Source organism: Physeter macrocephalus, chromosome 6 (assembly GCF_002837175.3).
Source record: "Physeter macrocephalus isolate SW-GA chromosome 6, ASM283717v5, whole genome shotgun sequence".
In the NCBI taxonomy this organism is placed as follows: domain Eukaryota; kingdom Metazoa; phylum Chordata; class Mammalia; order Artiodactyla; family Physeteridae; genus Physeter; species Physeter macrocephalus.
This window is the reverse complement of record NC_041219.1, coordinates 63,335,477-63,362,845: the sequence shown is the minus strand read 5'-3', so window position 1 is coordinate 63,362,845 and position 27,369 is coordinate 63,335,477. Positions and strand designations below refer to the sequence as shown.

The 27,369-nt window shown below is 38.8% G+C and overlaps 2 protein-coding genes across 3 annotated transcripts in view; one reads left to right on the top strand and one right to left on the bottom strand.

The window, feature by feature from the left end:
• C6H12orf60 (chromosome 6 C12orf60 homolog) overlaps positions 1-27,369 on the bottom strand; it is a 105,282-nt gene that overhangs the window by 40,512 nt on the left and 37,401 nt on the right. The window contains exons 5-6 of one of the 2 annotated variants that reach the window (XR_003680271.1): positions 7,398-7,415; positions 1,820-1,863 (exon numbers count right to left, since the gene is read on the bottom strand). The exons of the other annotated variant lie outside the window; for it this stretch is intronic. The gene's annotated coding sequence lies outside the window, so the exon portion shown is untranslated. Of the gene's footprint in view, positions 1-1,819; positions 1,864-7,397; positions 7,416-27,369 lie in introns of those variants that run through there. 2 annotated transcript variants of the gene reach the window in all.
• On the top strand, positions 2,606-5,816 carry MGP (matrix Gla protein). Its single transcript, XM_007107759.4, has 4 exons — positions 2,606-2,748; positions 4,194-4,226; positions 4,957-5,032; positions 5,440-5,816. Exons 1-4 carry the CDS (start codon positions 2,688-2,690, stop codon positions 5,579-5,581), a joined length of 312 nt encoding a protein of 103 aa, XP_007107821.1. The 5' UTR covers positions 2,606-2,687; the 3' UTR covers positions 5,582-5,816.

Genomic DNA, 27,369 nt, shown 5'->3' with positions numbered 1-27,369 from the left:
ATGTAAGTCCAGACACTATCAAACTCTTAGAGGAAAACATAGGCAGAACACTCTATGACATAAATCACAGCAAGATCCTTTTTGACCCATCTCCTAGAGAAATGGAAATAAAAACAAAAATAAGCAAATGGGACCTGATGAAACTTAAAAGCTTTTGCACAGCAAAGGATACCATAAACAAGACCAAAAGACAACCCTCAGAATGGGAGAAAATAGTTGCAAATGAAGCAACTGACAAAGGATTAATCTCCAAGATTTACAAGCAGCTCAATAAGAAAAAATCAAACAACCCAATCCAAAAATGGGCAGAAGACCTAAATAGACATTTCTCCAAAGAAGATATACAGATTGCCAACAAACACATGAAAGAATGCTCAACATCATTAATCATTAGAGAAATTTAAATCAAAACTACAATGAGGTATCACCCCACACAGGTCAGAATGGCCATCATCAAAAAATCTACAAACAATAAATGCTGGAGAGGGTGTGGAGAAAATGGAACCCTCTTGTTGGTGGGAATGTAAATTGATACAGCCACTATGGAGAACAGTATGGAGGTTCCTTAAAATCTAAAAATAGAACTGCCACACAACCCAGCAATCCCACAACTGGGCATATACACCGAGAAAACCATAATTCAAAAATAGTCATCTACCACAGTGTTCACTGCAGCTCTATTTACAATAGCCAGGACATGGAAGCAACCTAAGTGTCCATTGACAGATGAATGGATAAAGAAGATGTGGCACATATATACAATGGAATATTACTCAGCCATAAGAAGAACCGAAATTGAGTTATTTGTAGTGAGGTGGATGAACCTAGAGAGTGTCATACAGAGTGGAGTAGCCTACTCTTTTTAGGGTGAAACATTGGAATTAAACTTGTTTCAAGTTATAATGATTGGGGGTTAGTGATTAAGTTGAGTACATATAAAATGCTATATGAACCATGCCATGTAGTAAACTGGCTTTTGCAAATGTAATGATCTGGATGATTTATCTTGGAAAAAGGGCGCAGAAGCCAACACTGAGAGCAAATTTGTTATTTAAAGAGGAAAACAAGTCCCAATCTTGTGCGTATAAATTGTGATGGTTGAATTTATCAAAGATGATCATACATTGTCTTCTTTCTGAGGTCTTTTTTAAGATTTTATCCCAAAGAATATATCTCAATATGAAAAAATCTGGAGGGAAAACCTGAATTTTATTGGTCCCTTAGAACTCAGTAATCCTTCAGACTACAACTGAGTTTTTCCATTAACAGTAAATCTTTTATTATTTGTAAAAGCTCTTCACAGGTTGGGGTTTGGGAGGGTAAGTCCATCCCAATAAGACAAAAAGAGTGAGGCATGAGGCTCCACCTAGTTGTTCATGACTGCTCTTAGAAATAAATCTTTTTTTATTAAAAAGTACACCCACCCACCCTCATCCCAGCCCCTTTGCTGAACCAGCCCAAGTTAGAGGTCCTGCAACTTTACCCCTTCTACAATCTGCTGCTCTGTGATGCAAGTCTATTTGTCTGCCAAGAAGACTCTTTGGTACCCAGGCAACAGAGACACATCTGATAGAAAAGGTTTTCTGATTGTCCAAGAGGTTAAAAAATAAAAGACCTCTGTCTACAAGACAACCAGAGACACCAAATTGCAATCTTCCTCCTAAAAGAAAAGAAACAGTGCCGCTGGTTCTGATGGTACAGTGGAGGTGTGTGTTTGTGAAAATCTGTGTTGGAGGATACAGGACAGCTAAAGAGCAAAGCAAATAGTAAGTAGTTCTTACTTACCTCCTTAGGGACTGTCTTGGTTGTCTCTAGGTCACCCGGATCACCTAGCAGGGTACCTTGCATCTCATCGGCCACTCACTAAAAGCATATTGAATTAGTTCATTATCAAGACAGTGCCTTCAGAAAATGCAAGATGGGTACCCTCATATCCTTGCTGCACTTTAGATGAGTGATATCCAGCCTGAGAGAGCATCAGGGCACAGGTGTGAGCTCAACTCACAAAACTGGATGGGCGAGTTGTTACGGAGCCAATTGAGGAAACAGAAGTCAGGGGGTACCTGGCCATCTCTGTCCTGAGCACCTGGAAAAATGCATCAGGCTATATCATCAGGCGAACACCCAATTGATTAGGATTAATAGTTTAGCCCTACTGGAAAAATAATTCTAAATTAGTGCCAGCATAGAAAGTGAAGTCCTTTCTCCCCCAGAACCTCTCATGCATCCATCAGGGGAGCAAACAGAACACTATGGCTCTGTTTATGGACCAAACCTGAGAGACCCAAAGTCAGAGCCAGGAGGGCAGACCAGAGAAGGAATTAGAAAGGCAAGCATGTGTTTGTGGCAACTCCCTTCTCCGTGGACCTGTGCCAGCTCTGACCCAGACATAGGGTGGCCACAACTTGTGTACCAGGGCAGCAGCTGCTATAGCAGCTGGGTCCAGAAGTGAGGGAAAACTGCTCACCCGGAGTAGATAATATCTGTAAGGAATGAATATTTGGGAAAAGTCCCAGTGCTAGCTGAGTGCCAACCAGTCCCCACCTTCTCCGGCCCCCTCCCACTGGTTCCTCCCCTTTCAGCGGCTCTGATTCTTATAAAAACTCCACAGCCTTTCACCAGCAGCCTGTAGGAGCCTCTCTCTCCACCGCTGCTGCACAAGACAGTGAGAGCGACCCGGAGACACCATGAAGAGTCTGCTCATCCTCTCCACCCTGGCTGCCTTGGCTGTGGCAGCTCTGTGTTATGGTGAGAACGTTCTCCTGCCATTTCTTTGTTTTTTACTTTTCTGCCTCTGACTTCAGTTTACATGGATTTTTCCTCTCCCTCCTCCTCTTCTTCCCCCTTTCTCTATTATAATCTTAGAGGGCTATGAATTTAACATTTCCCAAGCCCTTTGAACACTGATCTGTTCCATCAAGTCTTTTTTATATCCTCAATATCCAGACTGTTGTAAGTAACTTAGCAGGCAAGTTCTTTCTATGGTAAGTCACTCTACACTTGGAAATGCTGCTGTTTCAGAAAGAAGATATCAACTTCCCAGCCCCTAAACTCTCATTTTTTTAAGGATGTTTGTTTAGACTTTGATAACAGTTGGTTAAGGGTATTGGTTGAATCACTTTTAAGAGATTCAGTTTTCACATGAAGTTTTATGTATAGCTCTCTTTAAGAGCAAGACAGTCTCACGAACTTCCGATATTTCTTCAGTGGATGAATTTTAAAATAAAGTTTTACATTTAAAGAACCTCAGAGAAAAATCGATTTCTTAGTTTCTATTGTTAAAAGACAAATTTTGCTTGGTTTCTATGTGTTGTTAAATATATCTGTGTCTGTTCAAAGCTAATGAAAGGAAATCTGAAGCAAAATTATTTTTAGATCATTCAGTCTTATGTTTCAATTATCTGGATATTCCAGGTATTCTTGAGCTAAATTATATTAATAACCATCTGTATTTTGCTTCTTACTCTTGAAATTATTCACCAGTTTTCTGTATCAGAAGATTTGGTTTCTTCACCTTCTTTTTAACTTTTCAAGCATATTCACTTGCTTATAAACATGAGCTTCTTATTGCCAAATTTATCTGCTGTGCCCAGGAGAGTGGTAGAAAGAAGAAAACTGTTTCTTTGGCATCATCTAAGTTCCTTCTCTGAACTGGCATTGTGCCCAGTGTAAGATGTCAGCTGAAGCCAGTGGTTTCTGTGGCTGTCAATTTAACACAGGTTCTTAAGAGGCTTTCAGAACCTCTTAGAAACTTGTCTTGGGAAAGCCAAGCTGAGCCATCTGCCCAGCCTGCCTGGAGAAACTTGCCTGTTTTCTAGGCCCTTTGTCCCTTCCTTGGCCCTGTTCTCAGACAGGTCCCAAATTAATCAAGGAAGGCTCTCTGGAGCCTTGTGTGCAGCGCTTAAATTGTCTTATTTCTCAAGACTAAAGACTTCATAGCCCTTGGGAAATTTTAGGCAATACCACGGGCACTAGCTCCTTCAACACCGGAAAAACGAGAGTAGAGATTTCCCAGCAAGGACAGAGCTAGAGAAACAACTCATAAATCCTAAATGCCTGAAATTTGTAATAACCACACTGCTAAATATATTTCTCCCATCTTTTTGGCTCTTCCCTCCCTTTCCTTCCCTATATTTAGACTGTTGCGGTGTGTGAAAGGTAACAATAAAATGGGTCTTTTTTTTAAATTCCAGAATCTCATGAAAGCATGGAATCCTATGAAATCAGTAAGTGAATATTTGACTTCCTTATTGAAATCTCATGTATTGAAGAATCGCTCCCAATTCTTAAATAGACAAAAAGGTAATATATTTAACAGGGAGGGAAAAGAGGGTCTCTTTTGGAAAACTAAAGTAAATTTTAAAATTCAACTATAAAAATCACCAGATGAGCAATTTTTTAAGTTTGAAATAGTGTAAGATGGCAAGTATGCTTTCAACATACTTAGGAGTCATAAAATCTCATTTGGAAATTTTAAGTCGGTACCACATCAACCACACAGATGGAAAACAAGGAGTAATGACAAAGTACAGAATTGGAGGCCAAGTCCGCTGGGAGACCACAGGCATCAGCAGTTGGAAGCTATCAAATATCAACTTATAAAGACTGAGTATAGGAATAAATAGCATATCACTCTCATCTTTAATTTGTTCATTATTTTTATGATGTTTAACTGTTCATTTACTGGAAATCTAAAATTATGCTTAACAAGGCCTCAGGACAGAGAGAATTTCTCCTCACAGGAATAAAAAACACAGTGAATAGGAATACCAAAATCAGGTATTTGATCAGGCAGTTTATGAAATCTGCATTATCTACCCATTTAATTTTCACAGATCTCTAGTTACAAGAAATGCATGAATGAATGAGCTTTCAAATATGTTTTTGTCAGAGAATATTCATGGAAATATTTTCAACAACTGTTTCCCTAAAACTTCACTTATTTTCTGTTTTAAGATCCCTTCATTAACAGGAGAAATGCTAATATCTTTATATCCCCGCAACAGAGATGGAGGGTGAAAGCCCAAGAGAGGTAGGTGACAAAACTTGATGGGGGAGGTCAGCTTTCCCAGATCTGAATGGAGTGAGAAATGGGTTTTTTTCCATCATATATATGATTTCTAATTATATTCCCAAATCAAAGAATTTAAAAACAGTGTACAGAAAACAACTGAATTTCTAGAAGACTATTTTGTGAAAGGCCCAGAAAGGAGAGGGAGGGAGGAGGAAAAGGAGGACAGAAAGAAAATTTCTATTTTCATTTAAAAAAAAATTCCCTTTTCCACCTTTCCTCCCTGTTCTACAAGTATCTCTTCATATTGGGGGATGAATGAGATCTCTCTACGATATTTTCTTATTCTTTATTTTTCTTTTCCTTTTTCTCATTTCTCCACTTTCTTTATGCCTCTCAATTTGGGCCTCTTTTCTTTCACTTTCTAGAATCCGAGAACACAGCAAACCTGCATATGAGATCAACAGGGAAGCTTGTGATGACTTCAAACTTTGCGAACGCTATGCCATGGTTTATGGATACAATGCTGCCTACAATCGTTATTTCCGGCAGCGCCCAGGGGCCAAATGAGATTGGAAAAAGTTTCTTTCCAGAGCCTGGTGCCTGGTTTTGTATTCCCTTGCAGTAGCAGCACTGAACTATATAGACACATACGAATTGCTTAATTGTTCCTTAAATGTTCTTGTCTGGCTGCACTCCTCTTTCCTGCCCCCAGTTGAAAAGTAATGAAAGTGCAGTGGAGTGAAGGTCAAAGGGAAGTTAAGATGTGTGATTATTCCATAATAAACTTCTGGTTGGATACTTACATTTTGTGAGTCTGGTTTCTTCTGGGGAAATTGCTGAAATAGTTCAATCAAGGCCCACCTAGCCCAGAACAGTAGATTCTGCTAATCGTGTTCTAATGTTGATTAGAAGCATAAGTGCATAGGAAGAACAAACCTTAGAAGACACTCACTCACCCATAACTTGTCTAGACTGTCTCTACCTTGGGATCAGTGAATCACTGCTTCCTATTATATGTTTTCCAGGATTTTCAAACATCATAGATGATCAGTCATATGATTTTCCTGCTCCCAAACTCTTTTCCTTGGCCACCGTGCAGCATGTGGGATCTGAGCTCCTCCACCAGGAATTGAACCCGCGCCTCTTGCATTGGAAGTGCAGAGTCTTAACCACTGGACCGCCAGGGAAGTCCCCTGCTCCCAAACTCTAAATGACTCCTAAATTCCTTCCATGTGGATTCCAGACTCTGTACTTTGGCTCGTCACCCTCACCTGAATGTTATCATATCCTAAGATGCTACAGTCTTGACTCTTACTTGAGCCAAGAAAATATGTATGCTTTCAAAATGACCAGACATTTTTACAAGATTCTATCATGGAATTTTAGAGCCATACAAAATGCTAGAGCTCCCTTAAGCCTGGTTTGCCAATGAGGAGGCTCCAGGGTCTCCTGCTTGGTAGTTAGGGACAGAGCCCCGGATTTCTCACTCCCAATTCAGACCTTGTTCGCCTCTGTCATGAGGACTGGTGTATGTCCACCCCTACATCCGTTCCTTCTAGTAGGCCCACTGCCTTCATCTCTTTAGTGTGGCATCTTTGTATGCCTTCAAAACCCAGCTTAAGATTCAAGTACTTTATGAAATCAGTGATGGTTACGTCCACCCAGCTCCCATCACACTACTCAAGCCAGTATCCAGCACTTCAAGAATGTTTTTAAAGTCACTTTGCTATACAGCAGAGACTGGCACAACATTGTAAATCAACTATACTTCAACAAAAATAAAAATTAAAAAAAGAATATATGTAAGGATTCAAGTACAATGATATTATTCAATTCATGTTTTGATTAAATTTCTTTTTATGTATATTTGTCTAACATTATGGTAAATTCTTTGAGCGCAGACACTGTAACTACAATTTCTTTTCTCTCTATAGCCTTGGTGCTATGTCTGTTCACAAAGAGTATTCAATGAAAGCTAAAAAACCAGACTGACTAGTCATTCCTGGGAGTGATCAGCCAATTCTGAAACTGTTAGATTCATCACAATAATGTGTGTCATATAATTTAACCCATCATCGTATTAATATAATGATGGGTGTTCTACAATTTTCTAAGCTCTATTGCATGCAGTAACTCATTAGATTTTAGAAAAATGCAGAAGATGAGTAATACATATTAGATGGTAAAACTGAAACTCAGAGATGTAACTTTCTGAAGACACTGTAGTAAATGCAGTGGCATGCCACTCAAACTGAGGCATTATTCACATGGTCACCAGATATACTGGCAGCAGTTAGGAAGGTCATAACATTCTCTCTGGGTTTCACTTTCTGTCCCATGGCCTGAAAACTCTCTAAGAGGTTGGGACAATTGCAGGGCTTACCTTATTTGTTTCCCATCTCTTTTGCATCAAGGTCAAGTAATCCAAAAGGAAGAAAAAAAAATAGAGGAAAAGGGGAGCAAAACAACAAAAAGGACAAATTGAAAACAAATGGCAAGACGACAGACTTAAACCTATCTCAATAATCTCATATGTAAAGAGTCTAAACAGTGTGATTATTATTTTACGTCTACCTATGTTATAGATCCTACAATACTTTTTTATTACTTTTGTTTTAAGCAGTCAATTATTTTCTAAAAGGTTTAGATAATATAAAAATATCTCATACGTTTACCCATGTAATTTCCATTTCCAGTGACCTCATTCTTTTGTGCATCCATATTTCCATCTGGTGTCATTTTCTTCCTGTCTGAAGGACTTCCTTTAACATTTCTCATAGTGCAGGTCTGCTGGATTCTTTAAGTTTTAAAAATTTGCCTTCATATTTGAAAGATATTTTCACTGTATATTAAAACCTATGCTGCCAGTTTTTTCTTCTAATTCCTTTAAGATATTGTTCCACTTTCCTCTAGCTTACAATGTTTCTGATATAAAATCTGTTGCCATTCTTATCTTTATATCTCTGTATGTACTGTGTCTTTTAACTCTGGCTGCTTCTAAGGTTTTGCTCTTTATCATTGGTTTTGACTAAATTGGTTATGATGCATCTTGGTGTGGTTTTTCTTATTTTTCTTGTTCTTGGAGTTTATTGAGCTTCTTGAAATGAATTAAGTTTAGAAAATTTTCACTCATTATTTCTTCAAATATTTTCCCTCCCTCGCTCCTCTTCTCCTTTGGAGACTGCAATGACATGCAAATTAGGTCACTTGAAGTTGTTCCATAGCTTCCTGATGTTATTTTCATTTTTATAAGTTGTTTTTTCTCTGTGTGTTTCATTTTTGACAGTTTCTTTTAACGTATTTACAAGTTTACTAACTTTATCTTCAGCAATATCTAATTTACTGTTAATCCCATTCAGTGTATTTTTCATCTCAGTCTTTATAGTTTTCATCTCCAGAAGTTTGATATGGGTGTTTTCATATTCTCCATGTCTCAACATTTTTAACATCTTGGATGCTGTGATGATAACTATTTTAATGTCCTTATCTGCTAATTTCAATAACTGAGTCACTTCCAGGTTGATTTTGATTAATTATTCTACTTTTTATGGATCATCATTTCCTACTTCTTTGAACTCCTGTTAATCTTTTATTTGACACCACACATTGCAAAATGTACCTTTTTGTGTGCTAGATATCCCTGTATTTCTGTAAGTATTCTTGAACTTTGTTCTAGGATGCAGTTAAATCACTTGGGAAAAGCTTGATCATTTTAAGTTTTGTTTTTAAAGTGAGACCAGTGCAGCATTAATCTAGGGACAATTATTTCCCCCACACTGAGACAAGATCTTCTGAATACTGCACCCAATATCCCATGATTGGGTGGTAGGAGTAGGCAATAATCCCAGCCCTGAGTTAATGCCAACCACTGTTCCCTCTGTTCCATTTGGATGGTCATTTCCCCACATGTATGTGCCAATCAGTTTTCTGCTGCCTACATGAGGGGTTCTCTCCACAGATATCCAGAGACACTCTCTCCTCTCCAGTATTTTGTCATGTGAACTATAACCACCATATTCTCCCAGGACTTACAGCTCCATTTCACCTCATAATGTCCACTAGATTCCATCTTGGTCCCACCTCCCTGAACCATGGCCTGGAAATTCTCTTAAGATAAAAAGCTGTGGCAATCACAGGACTCATTTTGTTTGTTTCCCATCTCCTAGGGATCACTCTCTTTCATTGCTTGATGTTCAAGGCCTTGAAAACCATTGCTTATATGTTATGTCTGCTTCTTTATTTGTTTCCAGAAAGAAGGTAAACCCCATCCCTGAGACTTATTATTGGCCTAAAGTCCATTATCAGGCACAACTACTCCAACCAGTCGTCCCAGCCTCAGAGTCCCCCATAGACTTGGCTGAAGCATTTATTGCAATTGCATAAGAGTTCAAATGCTCACTCTGCCTGCTCGTACTTCCCTCTCCCCTCTCCTGTTATACTCAAGAGTACTCCCCAATAAACCATCCGTATACAGACTTCCAAGTCTTAAAGTTTGTTTCCCAGGAACCAGACCTATGACAGACATTCAGATAGTAAATTGGGAGACCAGGGTCCTTCAGCTCCAGACCTCTTGTTTTATTTATTATACAACATTAGATTCATAGTTTTTGAGCTGGCAAGGAGTTCAGCAATAACCTAATTCAACTCCCTTCTTTGACACTGAGTAATTTGAGAGCTTAGAGACTAAATGACTATTGCAAGGGCAGGTAATTCTATTCACTTGAGAAATTCACTTGTCCTGACCTCATAAAATCTAATTCCTTAAGCCAATTTTTAAAGGGTTATTTATAAATGATCCATATATGTGTAACAATCTCCCACTTCCCCATCTGATGAAGCTATTTTTAATATAGTTTCCACCTCAGTCAGAATTTTATCTACCTTCTCAGTTCTATTTCTTTCTTGAAATATTCTGGTTTGTCTAGAGCTAAGACACATGAAGTGATAGGTCACAGGTCTTATTTTTTTTCCCCATTAATGATCTTGGTAAGGTCTTTCATGGAGTAGTACATCCTGGGAACCAAAGAGTGTTTAAACACAGCCAAGATGCTCTGCTCCCTTCCCATAAAAGCAATTTAGGATTTTGGCATAGTATTTGAGAATAAGGACTTTGAAAGTAGGTCTCCCAGCTCTACCACTATGAACTGTGAAATTCTTGGTTAATTAACCTTGCTGGGCCTCAGTTTCCTTATCTGTAAAAAAGATAATTCTAGTTCCCACCTTAGAGTTGTAAACATTAAATAAATGATTATATATAAAGTGCACAAAACACTGTCTAGCATATGGTAAGTGCTTAATAAGTGTTAGCTATTTCTACTGTTGTTTTCTATTGTACTATTACTATTATTGTAATGTACTCTACTCTAGATATTAAGAAATAACAAGACAGTCCCTCTTGAAGGCAGCCAGCAGGACTTATAACCAAAAACTACTGATAGCACTGGCCAGTTTGTACTCACTCCATTCTTCCTCTCTTCTACCTATGCTGACAGAGCATGCAGTTTCAGAAGATTAGGCCAGGGAAGTTCATTCTGATTTAAGGAAAATCATGATCTTAGCTTTCATGCTCAACTGGGTTTGGAATTCTTACACCAATACTTTTATGTAATAATAAAATATCCACATTAGAATGCAGTTAAAGTTATATGGTTATATAGCAGTAGTTGTATTATGTTCAAGCACTATTTTCACCTATACATCTACATTTTTAATAATAGAAATCTGCAAGTAATCTGATGTTCTACACCTGAATTCTTGAGTACCTTGATTATCCATCATTAGTAGATTTTCCTTCAGTTTCTCAATCCTACTGCTCTGGCCTAGTTCCTTGTCATAATGCAGAACTCTAATGAGAGTAAATTCTATCCTAAACTCAATTTGATTTGGAACCCTGAAACTTTGCCTAGATTGCCTCTGGTTTTTTAATTTGTGAATTAGGGTTCTATTTCATCCTAGATGGTCCTTCTCTGGAACCCAGACATTGTTACCTCTCTATCACCAGATAAACCTGCTTCCATGACCCCTCCCCCAGTAAGAATCCCTGGCAATTGAAGTTAATTCAGACCAGAACATATTAATCTACTCTGCTTTCCCTAAAAGAATGGGGCACCTTTATGCAGGATGTGTTATACACCCTAAACTACCAAGCATTATATAGTGGTATGTTTCCAATAGGAAGAATACATGGGTTTGAGAGCTAAGGTATGAAAGCAGGAGTTGCTCTATGTACCATATTTTGTAACTCACATGAGGAATTTATATTTTCTATCCTTAAAATTCTAATATCTGTGGGCCTGGAAATCCTGGTTCATACAGAGAGAACAATTTCACCAGGGACATTGGAAGAGTCCCATTTAAGTTCTAGCTGCTCCCTGGTCACTTCAGGCTTTTCATGATAAAAGAACATTTAGCAAGTAAAGAAGACATCTTTCCTAATGGGGATGGTTGAGCATATTCATCAGGAGAAGATAGGGCTTCTGAATCTAAGAAGGGAAAAACACATTTGCTGTCCAGGTAAGCCACTGTAATATATCCTGATATTTCTCTGCCCATTCGTAACAGTAAATGGACAAGTATATCAGCCACGGTCTGAGAAGGGCATGGTGATCAGCTCACACTCTCAGGAATGAGGGTCTATTTCACTTACCAACTTAGACACCTAGACCACCAGATGTGCTAAGAGTAAGGGAATCTAGAATGGGCCGTTAAAGAGGAATACGAGTATTAGTAGTGGCCTTGTGACCAGCTGCAGAAGCAGGGGCTGTAGCCTTCACTACACTAACTTTCACAAGTATACTAACTTGCTCCAGGAGCGAATTATACTTCAAACATGTGAATATACCAGAGGAGAAATTACAAAGCTGGGAAAGAGGAGATAGTTGTTATCCTAAAGCTGGGAAATACATTTCTATAAAAGAGCCATAGTATCCAGGAAAGTGTGACTAGAATCTATCTATATATTGTAAATTTTTCCTGGAAAAGGGACCAACCAGAATCCTGGAGAAGCTGTTCCTAGAACATATTGCATGAAGCAAGTGGATGTAACAGTGCAAGTGTGGACTGTAACTGATGCTGCAGTGCTTTCCCCAGATCCCTTCTTCAGGGCTGAGGCACTCATTCCCTCAGATGCTGGCAGCTGATGGCTTGCAGGTAGCTGAGTCTCTCTCCTAAAATTGCCCTGAGCTGAAAAGAGCAGCTTGCCCCTTTCTAGAAACAGTCCACATTCCAAAACTGGTCAATGCAAGGGCATAAAGGCCTTAGCCCCTTTCCCCTGACACTGACATTTTTCTGTCTTGTGACTACTTCTTTCTTATCTTCCCTTCTCCTTCTACCTCACTGTTAAACAGTCAGAATGTGTCATGGCTCAATTGCTCCATCTATCAATATGTATACACACACACACACACACACACACACACACACACACACACACACACACATATAAAGCACAGGGAGGATATGGAAACCTCTTGGCGGGCTTTAAATTCATCCTAGGATTGAAATTGGCCCCAACTTTTCTGATTTTAAAATGTAGCTCCCCACTGCACACCAGACTCCTTTATGTGACTGCATTATGAGATTTATCTGTTAATTTCTTTAGAGAAATGAACTGGGTGACCTGTGGGGGCGGTTTCCATCTTTCATTTCTGTGAACTCAAACATGGAAAGCTAACCAACAAACAAGAAAGCCAGAAACATAAGTCATCTGGGGTTGTTAAAACGTGAGGTTAAGCTAGGAAAATACTGTTAAAGAAATGTGCCTTTTTCTCAGTTCGTACAGGAGATTTTTATGGTGTTTGCCTAGAAACGCTCTGATTCCTTTACTTTGGAGAAAGCAATATACAAAATTTGTCTCTACCTATTTCACCTAGTGATAATAACCACTCTTTTGACAACAAACCTGTAATAAAGTAGGAAAATAATCTGCATATATTTGGATGCATGTGTTTAAACATCCCAAGAGAGAATTTTCCTTCTTATAAGGAGCCTTGGAAAGGTTTCTAAAGGGTAATAATTTTGTATTACAAAAGTACTCAAAGAAAATCTCAAGTGCTGTGACTTACTCATATGAGTGAATTAGTCCTCAAACGCGAGAGCATACCAAAGAAGACATTTTAGAGCTGAGAAAGAGGAGATAAATTTTTCACTAAACTGATAAGTACACTTCTGTAGAACAGCCACAGTATCCAGGAAAAGGTGGCTAGAACTGCAAAGTTTAGTTGAAGCATATGGACAAATAGCACCCATCTCTTTGAAAATCTAAAATGGAATTAAGAGCTGGAAGAAAAATGAAGCAAATTTAGACCAGTTTCCCAAACGTGTGTTCTAAAGAACAATGTTCCCCTCAGCATCCTGCCAAAAGTTGTTTTATGCTCAAATAAGTTCTATAGACTTTATATATCTCATTTTGGGGATATATATATATATATATATATATATCTGGAGAGTGAAAGAGAGAGAGATGATTTAATAAATGAAGCCCTCATATATGATGCGTGGTCCATCAATAAAGGAATCTGAGTCTATTTAACACGGGGGTTCACAAGGTAATTTGACAACAGAATATTCTTTTCAGAAGACATTGATCAACGTCTTGCACAACCTATTTTAGAATTTAGTCAAGCCCAACCTCTCACTCTTTCCTTCTGTAGCATGGCTAGTATGAATTTAACATTTAACAAACAGTTATCATGTACCGGCTCTATGCCATACAATATGGCCATACAGTAACAGATGATCATGCAGTTTGCACTTAAAACTCTAGTGTTACAAAATTCTCTAAGTCACATGATGTACTAGTTCATTTTTGGATAACTAAATGTTAGGATAGAAACTTTTCTTATATTCAATCAGTTTAAACATTTTGGCCTTAATTCTCTCTCTATTTCACTTACCAAGCAAAATGTTACCAATGACCCAATGCTACACGTTCCATTTGCCATAATTCTAAGACAGCAAAGCTATACAATTTCTTTTATATTACCTTATTATTGTGGTAAGCATTTAATATCAGATCCACCATCTCAACTATTTTAAGTGTTCAATACATTATTATTGTTGACTAAGGTACAATGTTGTACAGCAGATCTTTAGAGCTTATTTATCCCACTTAACTGAAACTTTATGTCCCTTGATGTGTAAGTCTTCATCCTGCCACCCAACTCCTGACAATCACCATCCACTCTTCAATTCTACACATTTGACTATCTCAAATACTGCATATAAGTGGAATAATGCAGTATTTTTCTTTCTGTGACTGGCTTATTTCACCAAGCATAATGCTGAACGATTCATTCATGTTGCTGCACGTTGTAGAATTCCTTCTTTTTTAAGGTTGAATACTATTCCATTGCGTACCACATTTTCTTTAGCCATTCATCTATCAGTGGACATTTTGCTTGTTTCCACATCTTGGCTATTGTGAGTAGCACTGCAATGAACTTGAGAGTACACTTATCTCTTTAATATCCTGATTTCATTCTTTTGGATCTAGAGGTGGGATTGCTAGATCATATGATAGTTCTGTATTTAATTTTTTGAGGAGCTGCCATACTGTTTTTTATAACGGCTTCACTATTGTGCATTCCACCAACATTGTGCAAGAATTTCTATTTCTGCACAACTTCACCAACACTTATTTCTTGTCTTTCTGATAATTACCATCCTGACAGTTATGAGGTGATAGCTCTGTGTGCTTTTGATTTGTATTTCCCTGATGATTAGTATCAGTATCTTTTCCTTGATCTGTTGGCCATTTATATATCTTATTTGAAGAAATATCTATTCAAGACCTTTGCCCATTTTTTAAGATCAGGTATTTATTTGCTACTGAGTTCTAGGTATTCCTTATATATTTAGGAGACTGACCTCTTATCAGAAATATGATTTGTGAACATTTTCTCCCATTCCTAGGTAGGCTTTTCACTCTGTTGATTTTTCCTTTATTGTACAGAAACTTTTTAGTTTGATGTAGTCACAATTGCCTATATTTGTTTTGGGTACCTCTGTTTTAGTGTCATATCCATGAAATCATTACCAAGAGCAATGTCATAAAGACTTTTCTCTATGTTTTCTTCTAGGAGTTTTATAATTCTAAGTCATAAATTTAAGTCTTTAACCCATTTTGAGTTGATTTTTATGTATAGTGTAATATAAGGGTCCAATTTCATTCTTTTGTGTGTGGATATCTAGTTTCCCAAACATCATTTTTTGAAGAGACAATCCTTTTCCCATTGTGCATTCCCATTGAGATTTTGATAAGGATTGCATTGATCTGTAGATTGCTTTGGGTACTATGGACTTTTTAATAATATTAATCTTGCATCATGAACATGAGATGACTTTCCATTTGTGTCTTCTTAATTTCTCTCATCAATGTTTTATAGTTTTCAGTGAATGAGTCTTTTACTTCAGGTTTATTCCTAAGTATTTTATTCTTTTTGGCGCTATTGTAAGTAGAAATGCTTTCCTATTTTCCTTTTCACATAGTTTGTTGTTAGTGGGTAGAAACAACTGATTTTTATATGTTGACTTAGTATCCTGCAAACTTACTGAAATTGTTTATTAGCGGTAACAGGTTTTTTAAAGAGTCTTTAAGGTTTCCTAATATAAGACCATGTTCTCTACAAACTAGAAGAATTTTACTTCTTCCTTCCTGATTTGTATGCCTTTTATTTCTTTGTTCAACATAATTGCTCTGGTTAGGACTTCCAGGATTATGTTGAATAGAAGCGGTGAGAGAATGGGCATTCTTGCCTTGTTTCTGATCTCAGAGGAAAATATTTCAGGTTTTCACCATTGAGTATAATATTAGTTTGGGGATTGTCATATATGGTCTTTATTATGTTGAGGTATATTCCTTCTATTCCTAGTTTGTTCAAAGTTTTTATCATGAAAAGGTGCTGAATTTTGCAAAATGCTTTTTCTACATCTATTGAGATGATTATGTGATTTTTTGAAGTATAGTTGATTTACAAAATTATGTTAGTTTCAGGTGTACAGCACAGTGATTCAAAATTTTTATAAATTATACTCCATTAAAAATTATTACAAAATAATGGCTATAATTCCAACTGCTGTACAATATATCCTTGTTGTTTACCTATTTTATGCATAGTAGTTCGGATCTCTTAATCCCACCCCTTTCTTGGCCCCCTTTCCCTCTTCCCATTGGTAACCACTAGCTTGTTTTCTATATCTGTGAGTCTGTTTCTGTTTTGCAATATACATTTGTTTATTTTTTTAAGTTCCACATATAAGTGATATCATACACTATTTGTCATTCTCTGTCTGACTTACTTCACTTAGCATAATATTTCTCTACATCCATCCACGTTTTTGCAAATGGCAGAATTTTATTCTTTTTTTGACTAATATTCCATTTAAAAAAAAATATATATATATATATATTCTTTCCATTCATCTGTTGATGGACACTTGGTTTGCTTCCATGTCTTGGCTATTGTAAATAATGCTTCTATGAACATTGGGGTGCATGTATCTTTTTGAATTAGTATTTTTGTTTTCTTTGGATATATACCCAGGAGTGGAATTGCTGGATCATATGGTATTTCTATTTCTAGGTTTTTAAGGAATCTCCATACTATCTTCCATAATGGCTCCACCAATTTACATTCCCATCAACAGTGTACAAGGGTTCCTTTACTGTGTAGATTATACTAGGTTGCAGCTTTTTTCCCTTTCAGCACTTTGAATATATCATGCCACTCTCTTCTGGCCTGCAAAATTTCTGCAGAGAAATCAGCTGATAGCCTTATGAGGATTCCCATGTATATGACTCTTTGTTTTCCTCTTTTTGCCTTTATAATTCTCTCTTTATATTTAACTTTTGCCATTTTAATTATGATATGTCTTGCTGTGGGTCTGTTTCGGTTCATCATGTTTGGGTCCCTCTGTGCTTCCTATATTTGGATACCTGTTTCCTTCCTCAGGTTTGGGAAGTTTTCAGCCATAACTTCCTCAAATACATTTTTGATCCCCTTCTCTCTCTCTTCTCCTTCTGAGACCCCTATATTGTGAATGTTGATGTGCTTAATGTTACCTCAGAGACCTCTTAAAATGTTTTCATTTTTTTTAACTTGTTTTTCTTTTTGCTGTTCTGATTGGGTGATTTCCATTTCTCTACCTTCCAGATCACGTATGCAATCTTCTGTACCGCTTAGTCTGCTATTCATTTTTTCTAGTGTGTTTTTTATTTCATTTATTGAACTCTTTGTTTCTGATTGGGTCTTTTTTATATTTTCTAGTTCCTTGTTAAAATGTTCGTTGAGTTCATCACTTCTTTTCCCTAATTTAGTTAACACTCCTATTATCAATGTTTTGAATTCTTTATCTGGTAAACTGTTTATTTCTGTTTCGTTATTTATTTTTTCAGGTGTTTTCTCTTGATCTTTCAATTGGCTTAACTGTCTTTGCCTCTATAAATTTAGGTGAAACAGTCACCTCTTGAGGTCTTGAAGGGGTCTTTTTATGTGGGAGCACCCATATAGAGACAACATGTGCCTTTGGTGGGAGAGCAGATATATGCCAGTTCCCTGAGTAGCCCCAGAGAAGTTGGGGTGCTGGGTGCATGTATCAACTCTTGTCCTCCCCTAGGGGAAGCTGAGAGCTGAGATTTTTTTTCACCTGCTCATTCTGTGCTAAGCCAGGGAGAAGAGCTATGGCATCTACCTGCCCAAACCCCATCTCCATTCTCCCCCAGACAACTAGTCTGTGCCAAACCCATCAGACCTCCAAGACTGACAAGACTGGTACAAGTTAGTTCTTTGGGAAGCCCTGGAAAAGTTGGAATACTGGACACATGCTTCAACTTTTTCCCTCCTCAGGGTATAGCTGAGAGCTCAGATTTTTCATCCTATTCACTCCCTGTTGAGCAGGGAGAAGGATCTATTGCATCCACTAGCTCAAGCTGCCATCTTTATTCTCCCCTATGTAGCTAGATTGTGCCAGACCTGTCAGAGTTCCAGGACTAGCAAGGCAGAAGAAGCCAATCTTCTAGGTTGTCCCCCTCGGTAAAGCTGGGATGCTGAATGTACAGGACAATGCCTTCCCTCTCCTGGGAGGAGCCTGGAGCTAAAATGCCTCTCCCAGATTATATGGCTGTGCTGGGGGCAGGGACCCCAGTGGGAGGGTGTCCCAAGCCTCTCTATTGGCTTCAGTGAGTCTGGTTTTGTGTTTGCCCAGGGGGTAGGAACCTTCCAAGTAGAAAAATTTAGAAATTCTGAATTTCTGAATTTCTCACAGAGAGAAATTGTCTGTGAATTGTTGCTGAATTGGTGTGTTTGTGGGGATGAGGAGGGTCCATGGCCTCCTACTTCACCATCTTGTTTATGTCACCCCCCCATCAATGAATCTTTCCCTGAATATATTCTAGTTTACCAGTATCTGTCCTAAAGGACCCAATATGAAGCACAATACTTGTTTGATGATCTCAGAGTGTCACTAATTGTGACTGCTCACGACCCAAACCTTGTTACATCTACAGGGAGTCTAATCCTGCCTTTGTTTCTCTCATGGTTGCTTCTCATGACCTGTTAAAACCTTCAGATGTTTTTTGACATGAACTGCTAGCAAGTCACATCTTCCCTCATCCTGTCCTTGAGAGCATGTTTTATAATCCAAATGCAAAGTACATTTTATCCTTTTTAAAATGTCAGCTTGTTGGATTCAATAGTGGAGGTAATTTTGTCATTTATTTTGTTAGCTCTTTCTTCGAGATTTGACTTGCCTGAATATTTAATGAGTATGTCTTCATCTATGCTTTTGAATAAAATGTGTTCACCAATGGGAATTAACAACAGATTGGTCAGGAGGAAAGAGCCAAAGGGGGCAGGGTGAGGGAAGGTCTGGGAAGGCAACACAAGGAAAGAGTGCTGGGCATTAAAATTCACTTCAGAGTTAATTGTATCACCCATTGTGGTACATGTATCCCCATTAGTTTAGCCTGCAATATTGGAGACCCCAATGCAGATTTAGAGAGCCAATAAGTTAATTACCTGTGCTCACTTGGTCCAGTCTGCTTTATTCCCTTATCATTCAAAATGCCTAACTGAGTCATCAGGTGCTACATAAGGATTAGCTAATATATAACCCAGTATAAAGCCAGCTAACTGGGCCAAGAGGACAGAAGACAAAGAAATTTCGTTAAAAGTTTACAATGAGTCAGATGAAGTCTCCTGGATGAAGGGCAATTTAGAGGATTTCCCAGGCTAGGCCTTACTCACTCCTCCCACCCCAGAGTTTTAAGTCCATATTAGGTATTTACTAGCATGTGCTTTGCATTGGATGACCTGAGACCAGGTCAGTCTGAGATAGAACTGTGACAAAGAAGGAAAATATTGTCTCAAGCATCCATACTTTTCCTTTCCAGTTTTTCTTTTTCTGTCTACTCCCTCCCACTACTGGCCAAAACAAGTTTACCTTTGTCTTTCCAAAGAGATGTCTGCATTTTAAAAATAGAATTTGGAGAGAACTATGTTGAGTCACAAAAAAATTAGTCTCAAATAGTGTCCTTAAAGGCAGCAAGACAAACTCCCAAACAAGGTGCTTTGGCTTATTACCCCCAGAGTATCTCTTAAATCATATTACTGAGTAATAACCCAGTCTATTGACAAGTAAAAGCCCTTCTTCGCCAGCTGAACAGCTAAGCAGGTTTCTCAAGCTATAAACTAAGAGTAAAGGAAAAAGAGGGCCAGACCAACTGGGTCCCTGAGGGATTCTCTATATAAAGGGGAACCTGAAGATTATCTGGATGCCTAGGAATTACTCATTTCTGGAGCCCCTGCCTTTTCCCAGTATCTATAAAGTAGTCAGGATTGGTTTGAAGGAGAAGCATGCAAGTCCTAACCTCTAGAATGTCAGCTATGAATGCACACTTATAATAGAAACTGTATTTGCACACATGTGCCTCTGTGTGTGTGTGTGTGTGTGTGTGTAATGAAAGAAAAAGGAGAAGCAATTTCAGTGCAAACCCAATTGAAGGTCTTCTCCATACAGGCTCTGCCCTTACTTCTGCCCTAGAAGCCCTGGATGTATGGTACCAATTTCCCATTTTTATAAACGGATTTATTTTAAATGCTTTCACGTACATACATTATCTCTATTGGTACTAACAGCATCTGTGGGTTGTAGGCAAAACAGGAATTATAATCCATAATCAAGAAGTGTGAAAACTAAAAATTTGATAGGTTAAAGCCATCTTTGGGATAAAAGCAAAACCAGCACTGGAACTCAATTTTCAATACCTGGATACCCCCTTATTCATTACAGGCAAGAAGCTTTGGGAGTCTTTTTGCAAAGGCAAAACTAGGGTTGGACGATGTTTGCAAACTGACTAAACTTTCAACAGCATAAAGAGAAGGCCCAGCCCTAATGTTAGAAAAAGTGTTGAGAAGGAAAACCCCTTTTTTTTTTTTTTTTTTTTGCGATACGCGGGCCTCTCACTCTTTGTGGCCTCTCCCGTTGCGGAGCACAGGCTCCGGACACGCAGGCTCAGCGGCCATGGCTCACGGGCCCAGCCGCTCCGCGGCATGTGGGACCTTCCCAGATCGGGGCACGAACCCGCATCCCCCGCATCGGCAGGCGAACTCCCAACCACTGCGCCACCAGGGAAGCCCGGGAAAAAAAAGCCCTTTGCAGTCATCTTTCAGTTTCTAAAAAGACTTCCTTGATAATCACAGTTACATGTTTGAAATCAGTCTAAAAAGCATTTTCCAGGATCGTCAGTCTCCTATCATAGAACAAACTAGGTTCCTTGGACAAAATCAAATAATTCAATTTCAGCTTTGCAAGAGGAGAAAATGAACCTGTGCTTCAAAAATATGTACAGTGGGGCTTCCCTGGTGGCGCAGTGGTTGGGAGTTCGCCTGCCGATGCAGGGGATGCGGGTTCGTGCCCCGAGGGGGCACGTGCCCCAAGGGGGCAAATTTAGTACGTGAGTGGGAAAAACATGCATAAAAAGAATTCTTGACCCAGGTTAGATATTTTTATAGACACTATTGCATACTTCTCTATATAGAACTTGTAAAAATATATACTCGTCAACCACTTTTTAGCAGATCATAAATAAGTTCCCTTTTTTAAAAAATTTCTAACTCCAGTCTTTTAAGTGGGAGTTTTCTCAATACTCTACACAAAAATATGAAAATGTACTAATTCACATATCTCTATGTTTTCTAATAATTTCAATACTTCTAACCTAAATCTGAGAATGAAAGACTCTTCAGCACACAAAGGACCAACTCGAGGTAAAATCCTAAAATAGTTTGGTTTTCGTTAGCGTCTCTCAATTCCCTTTTGTTTGCACTTCCTTGCACACATACCCCTTACTTCTAGGTAAAGGGTGACCCTGTGTCAGCCCCTTTAACCGCGCCCCAATCAAAAATCTCCCGTCAGGAAATAATCTGCGGGCAGTCTTATGTACCTTGACACATGAATGTCAATGTATCACTCTCTCCATAGATAATTGCTTTTTGAGATGTATCCCTATAGTCTGAAATCCTAGCTCTATTAATTTAGGAACTATCAGGCACACGTGAGCTGGTAGAGAAGATCATGGCTTAGTTGCCCAAATCTTCTTCCCCAGCTGGCTCTGAAACCTCACAATTCAAATCACTGAGAGAATTATAGTAAGCTGTCTCACTAGGCCAGTAAGTGAACAACGCCAACCCTGAACTTTTGGTGTGAGTAGCTGTTTTCCCGGCCATTAGTCATATAATGTCAATGTTTATGTAACTACAGTCAAAATCCAGAGGCACCAGCTTGACCAAAACTTTCCTTCTCAATATTACAGTACAGTTCTGCTTTTGTACACAACTTACATGAATGTCGAACTGTGTGGTTATATTAAGTTGGCCGGAAAATTATGTTTTCCTTGACAGTAATTAGGGTTTTACCCATAGATCTTCCCTCCTGAAACAACATTTAAAGGCATATTTTTTAAATTAAGGGGAAAAAACTATTAATTAGGCAATGAAGCTGTATGCCAGGTACAGAAAACCTATGTTATATCTCAGTTGAAATATTCTTATTGCTCCCTACATGGGAACAATGATAAGGTGTCTATCAATTAGCAGTTTTACAATTAAATATGCTAAATATTTAGACTATTTATTGAAACTACAAAGCATCTATCTGCAAAATGTACATATTTCTTCTATAAGAAAAAAAATAATAGTCCCTGAAACATTCATGGTTACTTAAGAAAAGAAAAGAGAACAATAGTAAAATGTTGAGCAGTTGCAACTTAAAGGAATTATATAATTTAAAATTTAAAAGAACACTGAAGACCCCTCTTCTGATACTTAAATTTCTTTTGCCTCCACCCATCTCCCCAAGATCTTTGCTAAGCAGTCAACTGATTAAATACAGCTGAAAACAAACGTGTGACCAACGTTTAGCGTGTCTTTAACCTCTTAATCATAGTTACATTCTTGTCCTTATCTAATAGCTCCACCATCTGGATCATCTCTAAGTTTGTTTCTGTGGATTGCTTTGTCTCTTGACAACGGATCGTGTTTCTTGGTTTTATGTGTGTGTCATAATTTGGGGTTGAATGCTAGGTGTAGAAAAAACAATGAAGACAGAGGTCAGTTGTATTTGTGCCCTGAATAGACACACATCCGTCAGGCTTTAATGTTGGGGATATGTCACCGTGGTCAGGAATTGAGCTGCATTTGAGTTTTGTTTTGCTCTAGTTGCCTTCAGTGTACCATAGACTTCGCATCCTCCGGGGGTGAGCTGCTGTTAGCCTGTGCCTCCTCTGGGGTCTGAGGTGCCTGAGGGGTTTCCTCAGTGTTTCTGTCCTGCTCTCAGTTTTGAACAGGCCCTGTGAGCCTGCACTCCCGGGACCTGGGGCTTGTCTCTCTCCACAATCTTGCTCCTCCCCATGCAGTGATCAGCTGTGGTTTGCTACTTGCTGCTAGGCTCCTGGTGAGGTAGGGGAAGGGGTTCTCAGTTCTGGCACAGCCTCACACTCAGGAGGACTCTTGCACCTGACCTCTGGGATGGAACTATCTCAGCACTCATATCCACTCATCCCCCCACCAGGGCAGACCAGCTCTGCCTGGTATCTATGAGGGTGTTCTTGCATGGAGAGAGTTTCTAGCCCTTCCCAATGCTTGTAGACCTCTCTTTGTATCACCACAGGCTCCTGAGACAGACAGGTCTCCTTGCCTGTCCACTAGAGGCAGATGGCTTTGCTTCAAATAAGAGAAGTTTTGTACCTGTTTTCATCACCAAGGGGGGCAATTTCTCTGTTCTCTTGTCCTGCCCCCAATCTTTTTCATGAACACCCAGTGGAGGCTTAGAAAAGAGCTTGAGAACGGTGCCTCTTCTGTCTTTTGACCCTGGCTGTTTCATGGATTCCAGAAATTTTATGATTTTGTAGATGTCTGGGTTTTTTTTTTCTCATTTTTAGCATGGTGATGACATTCTTTTAAGGTTTCTTTACCCTAAGTGGAATGATTCAGATAGGGCTACAAATGTCTGAAGAGTCTAGGTAAATAGGTAACATATATTATTAAGCTAGTCTAAGACTGAAAGGTACGAATTATGGCTAAATGAAGACTGCATGACACGCCTGAATTATTTAAGTCAAAAACATCTTTTGAATTCAACTGACAAGTTGCGATCCCTGGTTAAGACATGGGCAGAATTAGGTGTGTTCAAACCTGGTTGAACAACTGGTTGATGCATCACTAAAAAGAACCTTAAAATGTGTCATTTTTAACCTAAAAGGAAATTCCTATTGTTATGCCCAGGAATCTCTACTTAACCCTGTGCTACTTTTAATATTTTAATCAATGTTTTAATGAAGGTATGAAAAGAATGGCATTCCAGTTTTGGCATGAAACTAAACCAAGAGTTATTGCTGTAATACTTTGTATTAGAATCGGGATTTGTGACGGCATTGACAAGTTAAAATAAAGGGGCTAAGGATGCATAAATGTAAGGTCCTAAAAGTGAGCTTGCACTCATAATGAATAGTGGCTTGTGGAAGACTGTCTGCTCCGTAAATGTTTTTTATCAGCTAGCATCATTAAATAAATAAATAAAGGTGAGCTTGCTGAATCTACTTCAAATTTACAGTTGCATAGGATCAGTGATATCTGACTTAATAATAGAAGTTCATGTCCGAATGACTCTATGATTTCTAATAGGTACAAATTCAGCAAGTGAAAAAAATGACATAGTTACACAAAAAAGCTGCTTCACCTTAGGTTGCATCAGTGAAAGAAAGCATTCAGAACAAAAGAAGCCTTTAGCCCCATTGATTAGATACATGTGTGGTGTCCTATTGCCATATTTACAGGAGTCATTGACTTACTGGAATTTAGAAAGAGGAAGATGGCCAGGATGATAGTCTGAGGAAGAGTTGAGTCAGAAAACATTAAGTCTGGAAAGGGAAACCTGAAAGAACAGACAGCATCTTCTAATACTAGAAAAGAACAGAGGCAGTGGAGGGGGTGTGTGGGATTTGGCCCCCAGAGATGAGAAGTTATTTAAAACAATAGTGAATGGATTGGGATTAGATGAAACTGCTGTAATAATATGTGTTATTTGATATGTTATTACATTTGGGGTAAGGTAGACATTTTCCCCTCTAGTCAAACAAAAAACTAATGATTGAGAAATGTGATGTATGTTTGTACCCTTCATTGTTAATGTAAGAAGATTTGTAACATGTCTTAGAGCAGGGGGAGAGCAAATTTCTGTTAGCATAAGGACAGAGTTATGAATTTTATAGAATAAGATCAATATTATGATTATGATATTAACTTTTCAAGTAGAAGATTGGAGTTTTTCAAAGACAATTCATCTTTAAATTGGTGAAATAGATTCGACTTTAAATATTCATAGAACCTAGGAGGAAAATGGCTGTAGCATGGATGATTTTTTATTCTCATCATCATCCATGACAAAATAGCTTACTCCTCCCACCTCTCAAGGACCAGCAATGGACAGGAAACCCAGATTTCACCTCTCTGAGAAGGGATACCTGGGTGGAGGAGAAAGGCCATCGATTTTTAGTAGAGGACAAAAGCCTCACATTTTTCCAGATGCAGTCAGGACTGAGAGTACTGGAAGTTAATTATACTTCTAGGGAGTGGTTTGTGATCCCAGAGTAATGGGAGACTGGATAAGAGCCTTTACCTTTGGTGAGGTTATAGGTTAAAAGAAAACTTCAGGAGGCAGACTTCTGAGCCATAGGAAGCATTTACTCACTTTACTCATCAGGAGAAGAGTAAAGTTCATCCTCCCTGGATTACACCCTTCTGTCTTGAGTAGCAGAGACATGTCATATAGGAAATAAAAGGAGAGGGCCGACCACACAGGAAACAGAAATAAACTTGGTAAAAGCCCTCTGATTCATTGCACCTTAATGAACAGGTGTAAAGAAAAAATTATTGAATATAAAACTGTTATACCAAAAGAGAAGTATCTTAATTTCTAAGGAGTCTGGGAGCTAAGGTGAGTGTGGAATTAAATTTACAACTACTAATCCGAGGAATGCAGAGAGTTGCTATTGTAGGTCAGAAACCTCAGTCTACTTAGCACGTTTGATGTACATGAGAAACAAGCAGTACTTCAATCAAAATGCTAAAGTGGGGAACGTGCAGAAAATGAAGGAACACAGCTCAAGAGAAAACTTTATATCGTGGACAATACTTGCCCAAAATATCACGTTATCACACACACACGTACACACACACACACACACACACACACACACACACTTTTTAAACCCCTGTAGACAAAGAATGTCCTGCCATATCAGTAAACAAAGCATGTTGCGGCCGTCCAGCTGTCAGCCTCTGCAGCAACCCCAGACAGTGTACCCTGACGGGATTCAGGATGGAGAAAACAGGATTCTGGCCCTAGAGAGTTAAGGTGCATATCAAAGGAACAATTTCAGTAAACCCAGACTCTTGCACCTTCCCACACATAGAAAAGCACTAAATTCATTAACTTGAGATATCTGGTTTTCTTTAATTAGCAGTAATCTTTTGATGATCCAACTACCTGGTGTTTTTTTTTTGACAAAGGCTCCTATATATCCTGGCTCTTCCCTTAACTCTTTGGAGTGGTCCCTCAGAGCAATCTGAGGAGACTGTCTCCTGGGCTTAAGTCCTCTGTAAGTCTGCCAAATAAAACATAATTCTCAACTCTTAGGTTGTGCATTTTTTTTTTCAGTTAACACCCCCAAATAGAAATGTCTGAAACGTCACTGGAATGAAACTGCTTAGCTGCTCATGTCCCAGGGCAGCTCTTTCCTGGCTCCTTCTCCTGATCCTGCCATCCTCAGTTTCCCACAGATGAACTCCCTCATTCCACCTCTGGAAAGCCCAGAGCTGCTCTTTTCCCTACTGCCACACATGCGTCCTCATATGGACCCCTTGGAGGGGCCCAGGGCCCAGGGTCCTGGTGTCGGAGGCAGGTCCTCTCTGTTGCTACTCTGTCCGTCCAGGAACTGCTCTCAACAGTTATCTGGGATCATGGACCCTCCCTAGAAATAGAACTAACTTTCAATCCCAACTAGGACTTCAAAATTTTGTATAAAATAAATACACTACAAGAATATGTTGTACAACACAGTATTTTATAACTATAAGTAGAATATAACCTTTAAAAATTATGAATCTCTATGTTGTACACCCGAAACATATAATATTGTACATCAACTATATCTCAATTTAAAAAAGACACCCATTTCACCTTTATGGCCCTGGAGCTATTTCAGGAACTGGAAACAAAAGATGCTTCATAGCTCTTATCACTTAGGAAATTCCAAAGGTTTTAGGAGCTGTGTGCCAGTAACCAAGGACCAGACCAAATATATATTTATTATAAATCACAGTATCACAGGAATGTAGGTGGCAGAAGTTACTCTGTCAAGAATGTTGAGAAGGAGTTTCACACTGGGTGAAACACGATTACAAAGTTCTTTTCCAACACTAAGGTTCTATGCTTTAAAAAAAAAAAACAAACAGTGGAAATGAGAAAGGTTAGATAACTTGCTTCATACTGAAGCAGTTGAACAATGGTTATAAAATATATTGAAACAATGGATGCTAGTGTCTCCTGAGAACAGTACACCACTTCTGTGATTTCCCTGCCAAAACCACATAACCTGAACCTAATCATCAGGAAATAACAGACAAACCTCAATTGAGAGACATTCTACAAAATACAAAATAACCGGGCTTCCCTGGTGGTGCAGTGGTTGAGAGTCTGCCTGCCGATGCAGGGTTCCCGGCCCCGGGCAGGGAAGATCCCACATGCCGCGGAGCGGCTGGGCCCGTGAGCCATGGCCGCTGAGCCTGCGCGTCCGGAGC